At 36.1% G+C, this 10,890-nt stretch overlaps 1 protein-coding gene across 1 annotated transcript; it reads right to left on the bottom strand.

Moving 5' to 3' along the window:
- Positions 1–10,125: 10,125 nt before the first annotated feature.
- Positions 10,126–10,890, bottom strand: LOC103935323 (auxin-responsive protein SAUR76-like). Its single transcript, XM_009345084.3, has one exon. It carries the CDS (start codon positions 10,793–10,795, stop codon positions 10,430–10,432), a length of 366 nt encoding a protein of 121 aa, XP_009343359.1. The 5' UTR covers positions 10,796–10,890; the 3' UTR covers positions 10,126–10,429.

Raw genomic sequence — 10,890 nt, 5'->3', positions numbered from 1 at the left:
AGGTTGGGCTAAGAAGCAAATTGGTGCTATGGGCCTAATGTTTAAGCATTGTTATACCATTTAATATCAAGATTCCAATCACTAGAATGCAAGAGCATACATGCATTCTCTAGCATTGTAACGAGGACATGCTGAAAGGGAATGTTTACTTATTAGGAATGCCGTGTATGTAAGGCAGTGGTAGATTCATGAATCGTACAATTAGTCAATTTTTGCCGAGTTTTGTCAGTGAGGCATTTTGCTCATGAAAAAATTTGGGGTTCCATCATGGGAATAGATCAACCTCTTATAAAGGTTTATTCTTTTACCAATGTATGACTCTCTTACCTTCACATCATTACATGCTCCCTCACATGTGACAAATTTTCAAGTCAGACACGTGAACAATACAGATTGGGTGACGTGGAACACGTGTGTCCGTGGGCATCGCACGTTCACACGTGGCCCAACTTGCATTAATACCATGAAGAAAGTTGGAGTTCCACCATAAAACTAATTGGTAATATGGGAAGTAGCTCAACCTCTTATAACTCTTGTAAGATTTCTCTTTCATTAATGTGCGACTCTTTTACCTTCACATCTTTATAATTCAAGCACTTGATGTGTCTGTCCACATCTAATGAGTCATGATGTCGAAACATGTACATCTTCCGAGCTATGATGTCCAGGCTCGTTGAAATCTGTCCCAGTCATTTTAAAAAACACAACAATTTATCATCTATACAAACCTACGTAAAATTCCCCATAGGACCTCCCGAACCATTTTTTTCTTTTCAGCTTTCAGTTAGTCACATGACCCTATAGGGCCTTAATGGATATGTTGTTGATGCAAGATAAATGTATCATTTTGATTCATGTCTAATCATGCGTTTAAAATCGAGTAATTAGCCTCTTTTTTAGGGTCAATTATTCTAGCTAGCTAGACACTGACTTTTAGAAGAAGCTACTATCAACTGAGAATAAGAAGAGATTTACCTTTTATTCCGCACCCTGCTCACTACAAGAGTAAGATGTTGGAATATATATACGTATACACGTAAACTAACAGCAAACACTAGAACACAATCCAATTAGATTATCGAGTTCTAACCCGCAGTAGACATGGTTGTGATTCAAAAAGGACTCTTCTACTCACTAGGAGACTTGTATTCTCTTATGGTGATAGTCCCAAATACGAAGAGAGGGTTCTCTGTGAGCAGTGAATCCAATTTATAAAGCAAGGTTTACACAACTTCCATCTATCATGGGAGTTGGTTACAAATCCTATTGCTTTCAGTTCCAATTGGGGATGAGTGAGATCAAGTACATGCTTCAGTTTTAATTGGCAGGGGTCACCTCACTTCGCCGAGAAGGCTAATGAGATGACCCCTGCCAATAAGGATTCAAAAATCTTTCTAGACCGAGACTTGGATAGATAACCAGTCAGCCTCGACGTAGTGCTGTTTATACAAACTGAAGGTGCTTCTTGGTCGACTGATTCTACGGCAACAGTGCTATTTATCCAAACTGAAGATGTTCGCCGGTTACCTTCACAGTGCTGTTTATCCAAATTGAAGGTGTGTTGGCGGAAAAAGAAAATAAAAAATCTCAAGATGTTTGAGAAGTTTGCGCATGGCAGTTGTGTGTTGAATTGAAGGTGGCCTCTTCTAAGCTTTCAAAGCCTTGTATTTATAGAATTCGTAGTGCTCTGTTGCCGAAATAGATTTTCCTAGTTCCACTATAACTTTTCTACATCCAGATATTGTGATAAAAACCCTTTGATAATATCACTTCGCCTTAATCAAAGTGTCAATGTTGTGCTCCAATTTGTATTATTATCTTAACATATTAATTGGAAGGACAATTCACTTCCCAAAACAATCACCTTACTTTTCTCAAGAATCCGTGTCCCCCACATGTTGCAAATGCCTATCCAATTTGCAATTCGAATTCATCCCATCTGCAAGTTACCCACGCATACATGAAGACCACGTATCCCAATCTTGATCAAATTGTATTGCCAACTTATCACCACCATGTATAAAATCTTTTCCCATTGTTCCATGTGGCTTTGTACACGAGTCCATTCAACCATAGATCCCATATGCAGTCGACTAGATACCAAGCTGACATCCATCACCTAACCTTATTAGGTTTCCCATTCACCATCATCTTTGGCTTGCAGATCCATGTTAGGCCACGTGAAGTGTCCAAGAATTTGTATAATTTATTTTGTATAAGATAATTAAGATAATTTATTAAAAGATAATTATTATGATTAAGAATCATAATATTATCTCTTAACAATAGCAAATTATCCTAACTTTCTTATCCAACGATTAAGAACCATGCTTACTCAACGGCATCGATCGCTTGGGCCGATGGTGTAAAATCGGGTCCAAACACACATATACAAAACTCAAAACGTGATTTATAATTTAAATGTGCTGACTCACCTTTATCACTAGTTGAGTCCAATAAGGATTCTTACATAAGAGTAATCCAATAATCCAATGATTCTTGTTTCCTTTTTGTCTTGAATCCAGTAACTAAGTCTATTGTCTAATTAATGTTTATTAATGAACACAATTCGTTCGAACTATTTGGCAAACCATGTCCGCAGTCTCTAGTTTTATGGACGGACTTGTTCAATATTTGGTATAGCCGGAAAATAAACACTTTCGCTACGTACCTTATCCAGTGCTTGAGTTATGATCCTGAATTACTATTGTGAAATATATTGTGCATGAAGTAATTTTTCAATGTAACATTACACCACCACATGCCTTAATAGTCTACTCAAGTTATAACATGTTGATTTTAATTAGTGAAGCACAACCACAATATGTATGAAAATTGGAAAACTAGCTAATGCATGCCCCACAACTTTCAACCTCAATTGTTCGAATACACAACAGTGAAGACAAAATATTAACCCAACAAAAATGATATATATATATATATATATATATATATATATTTATTTATACACAAGGAGAATGGGACGATCTGAAGCCAAACAAGGCACCCCGCTCTTTGTGACTATCAAGGGACACCTTCAGAATTAATTATATGTATGGATATCCCAACAACTAGTTACCAGGGGGAACATTCTCTAATTCCTCAACTTGGCCGACCAACCCATTATATCACTGTGAGCCATACATACATTCCACGACCACCAACAATATTTCTCTAATTTTCCAAGTTGTGTGACATGTCTGGCACCACATTCGATATCTTATCCAGTAAACTTGAGGGCATGCTAGGGTTTAATTCATGGCTTCTGCTTTGGATTAAATTAGGTCATGACTTGTACCCTATGTCCACAACATAACTTGTGATCCATATTTCATCACTCCCCGTTGATTTTCTTACACATTTCACCATATCTTCCACACATATTCCTGACTTAATTCCCTATATCATCATCAAGTCACGTAGGAGTCTGAAACGCCACGTGCTCAATCAAACTCGGATCGTGGTGTAAGAGATACGATCCCGCTCTAGTCTCTAGGGCCGACTGGAAAAAGCTGCACTTATCCATTAATACCCAACACACCTCTTTCCCTTTCAGATGACAACAGAGTTACAGATTGATCAAGGCATGCATGCATATGAAACCCTAGTTCAGTAGTTCTAACGGGTTCTAGTATGGGCTGCAGCAGTGAACAAGCTAAATCGTGCGCTGATATCATAGCATGATAGGAGGGGACCCGATTTAAATCGAAATATTACCACCAAATATTAATAACATGTGCAAAACCTGACATGCATGCTGTAGTTTATCTGCAAATCTGATAAATCCTGACCATAAGGTAACATCACCACATGTAATAATTTTGGCGTCATCGAAATCCAATCCATTCCTCTCAAAAACTTTAATGGTCCCCTTCTCTAATTGGTAATTTCACATGCATGAAGGTTTTCAGAAACGTTTACATGTTATTATATAGTCAACACCTCTTCCTCATATTGATGTTCTAGACAATATATTAACAAAAACAAAACGTAAACTTGTAGTTTGAAAATAACTCTACGTGACAGTGTTTCAAACCGAATGCATGCGACATCTTTTTCTTTCTTTGACTTTGCTTTCTTGATCTGATAAAAAAAATGAACTTCCTCTCTAGAGTCTTCCTAGGGCTCACAGTTTGGAGGAATAGAAGGAATGGAACACACAGATTTTGGATAGTGGTTTGTTTGGTAACGTGGGAGATTGAATTTCAGCTTTCAGGCATCACATGTCGTGTCCTCAATTTGGGTTTAGGGTTTTGTAGTCTAGTGCCTACAAAAGTTTTTTGTTGTGTAACAAAACGTCGCATCGCATCGTTAAGTTGATAGAAACTTTCTGCAGGTACGTCGCATTTGCTCTTGTTTTTTTATTTTTTTTTATTTTATTTAATTTTAAATTGTTAATTCTCACATAGATCCAGTCATCAGGTAGAGGACTAGGACTGCAAAATATGATATTAATGTACAAGGAAAACTGCTTTAAAGTTTTAGAGGATCTAGCTTCCTTTTTATATTTCTTAGTTACGTTTTGGATTTCACATGCATGCTTGATGTAGAACTTATCCTATATATTATTTGGCAATCTGAGATATGTAAAATATTTCATATCGAACTTTAAGAAGTTTTACAAAGATGTATAAATTAAGAGATAATATAGCACAATTTTGCGTTTTACTCTCAATATTGTATAAAGATAAGTTTCAAAATTAGATTCTAATTTTTATATCAAATTGAATTATGAATAAAAATTCAGCAATCTACTGCAGACATTGACTGTGGTTGATGAGCTTTTTCTTCTAATGTGTGTGTGTGTGTGTGTGTTTAACGAACTTATAATGAGCCGTATTTGTGGAGTGACCTTTCAACATCAAGTTTATAAAATGGTAGATAATCAATTAACTCTAAGTCATGGCTGGCTCTTTAGTTTTCATGATTCTGACAGACTGCATGCTGCCGTGGCGCGCACCACTGAGTTACTGTACTCTACAAGTTGACGCTTCCTCATGTCTTCTTTGCCTTCTTGGTAATGGCCGCTTTATATGATGAATCCTACTCACACACACCCCACACCCCCCACGCCCCTCGCCCCACACCCCCACTCTCTACTTTTTTTTTTTTTTTTTTTTTTTTTTTTTTTTAACGATAGATTAGTTAGATTAGATGTTAAATTAAAAAGTCAACAATTTTTGAATCCACGTCATGATGCAAGGTCAACATTCATCTCCATTATTGTGGTATACTAAATATGTATACATATCTCCATCGTAGAACAAGATAATGTTATAGAACATCTTCATCTCCAAATGGTTTTTAGTAGTGGTGGATTTGTAATAATTTACTAATAATTAGTACATTATGCAAGGCCAACATTCATCTCCATTATTGTGGTATACTAAATATGTATACATATCTCCATCGTAGAACAAGATAATGTTATAGAACATCTTCATCTCCAAATGGTTTTTAGTAGTGGTGGATTTGTAATAATTTACTAATAATTAGTACATTCTTATTGAAGTAGATTTTGACTAAAGAATTCATTCTCTTCACTCATGCATGCATGCATGAATATTTTCATAGGATTTCAAGAGACAAAAATTCCTTGCATCACATGGAGTGGTGACTTGCGTCTTTCAAAAAGGCCAAATCCGATTTGACGACGTACGTACACTCCCACGTGGGCTGGTTTTTGGCGCCTAACTTTGTTGATTTATGACAGAATGACATAAATACCCTCATACAGATGCATGTCTGTCCATTCACCAAATGATACCAAAATCGATGCAAAGATGATTGGCATCCGGGGGGCACCCTTTCTCTGTCTCATCAACAGCCGCGAAAAAGGCCGTCTTTTTCTGCAACTCTGTTTTTGTTCTCTTCGATCCTGACAGTTTAGGCTACTTCCGTCATTCAGGGGTATATCTGTCTTTCGACCTCTCCCCATGTTTTGCTAGAATATTTATGTTAAAGAGTAAAGTACAAAAAACTATCTCAATTATTGGTGTCACGATACTTTAATACCTCATATTTTAAAATTGACAATGTCGTACCTCATCTTTAGAATTTGTGCTAATGTTATACCTTCCGTTAGCTTGACCGTTTATTTCTCAGTTAAATACTGACGTGACTTGATTCGGAGATCACTTTCTATTAATAAATTACTAATATATTATTAAAAACTAAAAAAAAAATATTTAATATTTTTTAAATATTAAAACAAAAGTTAAAAAAATAAAAAATAAAAAAGCCCTCACTTCATTCCTTCCCCCCTCTCTCTCTTCTCCCGCATCTTCATCTTCCTGCTTAATCTTCGACCAAAAAAAAAAAAAAAAAAAAAAAACCAAACCAAACGCATTTTGTCCCCACTCTTCCACCCCCACCCCCCCCCCCCAACAAAAAAAAACCCAACCCCTTGTCAACCCCAAATCCACCACTCCCACCCCATCACGAAGGTTTCCCGATTCCACCTCAACGGGATCTGGGTTTTTTCCTTTTTTGGGTTGTAGGTGGTGGGTGCGGGTTTAGGGAAGAAGGGATGGGGGAAGAAAGGAAGGGGGGTCGGGGAAAATCACCAGTTGGGGGGGGGGGTGGGGGAAGATAAATTGGTTTTTTTTTCCTTCTTCTTTTTTCTGGGTTGCAAGAAGGGTGCTGGAAGGGAAAGAAGATGAAGATGGGGGAGAAGAGAGAGAAGGGGTGGTGGGGAAAGGGCCGTGAGGGTTTTTTTTTTTTTTTTTAATTTTTAATTTTAATTTTTTAATTTTTCTTTATTATTTTAATATTTAAAAATTATTAAATGATTTTTTTTAGTTTTTCATAATTTTTTATTAATTTTTTAATAGAAAATGGATCTCGGATTAAGCCACGTCAGTATTTAACTGAGAAATAAACAACCAAGCTAACGAATGATATAACATTGGCACAAATTCTAAGATATTGTCAATTTTAAAAGATGAGGTATATAAGTGTCGTGACACCAATAGTTGAGGTAATTTTTTATACTTGACCCTATGTTAAATTATTCATTATCTAATAGTTGATGACAACTTTCAAATGTGTATAATTAGAAAAAGTTTGAACATGTAGCATTCAATAGATTTTGAATTCGAAATGGGGATGGATTTCGACTTTGCAATCCACTATTTACAATTTTTAGTTAGTTTTGGATTGACTACGTATGTTATAATTAGCATGACTTGATCTCTACTCGTTGCCAACTAGTTTTGAATTTGATGTTTCCGTTTTACCAATTTTGTTCTTAGTTTCTCTTTGAATCAGTCACAACTCATGCCCCAACTTTTTTCTTTTGGTAAGGTGGGACATTACTCTTCAGATTGCAACTCATTAATTCAATCATTTAGAAAAGAAATTGCTACTCACATTCCAAATCTTCTATATTCAGAAAGAATTTTTATTTTTATTTTTATGAGCACTGCACAAGTATTTGGAAAGCCAATAATGGTTTCCTTTTTAAATTATGTTTTGTCTTATTTATATGTTTAACTTTATGTTTTATCTTATTGTGCTTGCTAGCTAGTCTTTAAAACTTTGTCAATATTTTCGAGACTTTAAAGATTAAACCATTATCAAGGTTTTTTATTTTAATTTTATATTCAATTGAAAAGTGCAACATCGTTCACCAAGAGAAGTACTATATATTTTAGAAACCCTGCTCATTGGCTGGAACTTATTCAATGGCGCCACGTACGATTAATATTTCATTTATATATGCATGCATGAACTTCTGGACAGAAAGTGTGGAAGCTGCTGCAAAGCTTAGACTTAAGAGCTTTACGGGTTGGCAATGGCAATCACAGCTTGGCTGAGACGCGTTACTGGTACTAATGCATGCATTCCGACAAAGTTTTGTGTCTTCCACTTCGCATATATTTTATTTAATTATTTTTTTTCTCCAATTAAAACACTCCAAATCAAACAAAAAATTTAAGCGTGCGGTTAGATTTATCATATTTCTATATCCATATCGATCGCAAAGGCATCTCGAACTACCTAATCATTAGCTTCTGAATTAATAAACTATATGTATAAAAAAAAAGCATTTCTGACTTTATGTGTGTGAGAATATTTTGAATCAAATTTAATAATCATAATAAAGTTTAGCTTAATTCAATCAATTAACTAATTAATTTTTGCCGAAAGGTACCACCTGTAAAGTTGTTGACTAATTCCCCTGTTGTCTCATAACATAACATTTTCTTTGCAGCTACCAGCTTAATTTTACATGCCTATTATTTTTCTTCTTTTCTGGCTATTTCAGCGTTACTTTTGAAGAAAGTTAAGGTTCCAAGATAAAATCAATTATCAATATGAGAAGTAATCAAACTTATTTGTAAGGTCGTGCAAGATCCTTCCTCTCATTGATGTGTGATTCATTATCAACATGTCCCCTCATATGTGACGAATTTTCATGCTGAACATGTGAACAACACAAACTGGGTGACGTGGCCATTAAGTTTCACACGCGCGACAACTTATTCTGATATTATAAAAAGAGTTAAAATTCTACATAAACTACTGAAGTAAAATACCATCAGAAACAATAGGTTATAAATCCCCAACCTGTATTAAAGAAAAAAAAATTGAAAAAGTTTTACACCCTTTTTTGAAAGAGTACAATGCCGGCTGTATACACAAAATTGTAATATCATTTGTCTTAATACAGAGAGATTAGTGTAAGGTTAGTCTGGTTAGAGAGAAAAGGACACAACTAGCTAGGCCTCCAAGCTAGCTTTTAATAAACTTTTTTATTCTGGTATAATAACATAATAATGACATATTATAATATATGATGCCACTGAATTAATTAATGAAGGTTACAAGGTTTTGTTGTCTTATTCAAGGATTTGTTGTCTAGGTTATATATACAGCGGGAACTTAATTATCTCATCAAGTAATTAATATGGCTTTCTAAAACAAATCAACGGTTAAGGACGGTTGATAATCATTTCGTTATTTTTTTAGTTTGTACCTATACATGAGGAAAGCATAGATATATATCGTTTGGTATGCAGACGGGACGGGACGGAATGGAATGGGACGGGACGGAACGGAACGGAGCGGGAGCAAAGATGCCCTCGGATGGAAACAAGGAGGAAGAAGAAGGAGACGGAGAGGTTATAATTTTGTGTTCCACGGATGTGGAACGAGTCGTCCCAGGGGGTGAGGTGGAACGAAAATTCACCCAAAACTCGTCCCGTGGAATAGCTCGTTCCACACGTTTTAGGCACACCAAACGTGGGACGGAACGCCTTGTCCCACTCTGTTCCATCCCGTCTCACGTACCAAACGGTACCACATGGAACGAGAAATGAAGAAGGATGATGGAATTGATGAGAATGGTTGAGAAGTGCTAACAAGACTCTCAAATTGAGACTTTTTATGGAATCTTTGTCACCTCACACTTTAATGTCAATTTGCATGCTAACATTATAAAACATTATGCAAAAAGCATGAGATGATAGAGAGTCCATAGATAATTGCACTTTTGAAAGAGACTCTTTAACATTTCTCATTTGTTGTTTTTATTTCATATGATTTTTTCTTGTACATTTCTCCCCTTATCATCCTTGATCCACTATTTTTCATGCATTTTCCCATGTATCACTAACTAACACAAAAAGTTAAAATTATAAAAAAAAAAAAAAAAAAAAAAGGTAACAAAGAAGAATAATTAATAAATAAATACATTTCAATTAGTACACACATGATGGCAGCCATTATATTTTTCTGTTTCTTACCAATTGTCAATCTCACATTTTTATGGTCTTCAAAAGTACTCCTTTGAAGGACCCACCAGCGTTACAATTGATAGGTCATCAATTTTGTGACATAAAAATACAAAGGTCGCACACACCTTTGTCAGTAAAAAAAATACTCCATGGTTTATTAACATGCATTATATCCCCAAATGTCACAAGTTAAATTAGTTACCTAACTAGATCATAGTCCTTTAAATTGGGTAATTAACAGCTACTCTAATTTACACTATGAAAAATGTGAAGGTTAGAATCCGGAGCGTAATGAGTTAAAAATAGACCATACATATCAATCAAGATAATATACCATTTAAGAATTGAATAAAAATGTACTTATGAAAAGATAATCCATGAGAAATAAACATAAAAGTTATATTTATTTATATATTTAGAATGAACAAAGAAGAATTACAGAACTGACGAAATTTCCCACCAGCCCAGATGTGAAATATGGGGTTAATTATCCTCGACCGTGCAATCAAATCACACAGTCAAATCTTTTTTCCCTCAGACGCCGATGATCTATTAACAATGTACAACTTTCTCTACCCAGTGCGGATGACCACAGATAATCACCCCCACCACTCTCTCATTATTTTCCTCAGTAACCTAGTCACACCATGCACATACATACATGGCATAATTACTTGTAAATATTTCCCTCAGCAGGCATAGAACTCGACTAACTCGTCCATTGACTCGGGCTGTGGATCGGCATTCTCGAGCATCCACAACAAGTGCTCGAACAGCACCACCTCGCATGCGACGTTGATCGTGTCGTCGTCTGACCTGTCAGCCAGCTCCTTGAAAAGCGGGTGGTCTACGACGTCGGAGGCCACAAGGTAACGTCTTCTGGACTTGCCCACATAGACGGGGTGGAGGTCTCCTGAAATTATTACGTCGGTGGAGTAATCGTCATCGGCGGCGGAGACCACGGAGTTGAGGCTGCGGCGGCTGTTCTGCTTGCTGAAGGAGTTCCACTTCTTCAGCACTGACTTGAGCTTTGTTAGCTTCCCACCTTTGGCCATTGATATGAATGGTTTTCAGAGAGAGAGAGAGAGAGAGAGATTTGTTTGAGAGTTGAGGAGCGTTGTGTTGCTTTTGGGGGATTTGGAAAGGGGAA

The sequence above is a fragment of a genome, unplaced genomic scaffold, assembly GCF_019419815.1.
Source record: "Pyrus x bretschneideri cultivar Hongxiangsu unplaced genomic scaffold, Pyrus_bretschneideri_v1 Contig8, whole genome shotgun sequence".
Lineage (NCBI taxonomy): Eukaryota > Viridiplantae > Streptophyta > Magnoliopsida > Rosales > Rosaceae > Pyrus > Pyrus x bretschneideri.
Note: the sequence above shows the minus strand (reverse complement) of the source record. Positions and strands in the feature narration are given on the sequence as shown.

Coding starts and splice junctions, on each gene's coding strand:
- LOC103935323 (XM_009345084.3), bottom strand. CDS start 10,795: ATGGCCAAAGGTGGGAAGCTAACAAAGCTCAAGTCAGTGCTGAAGAAG.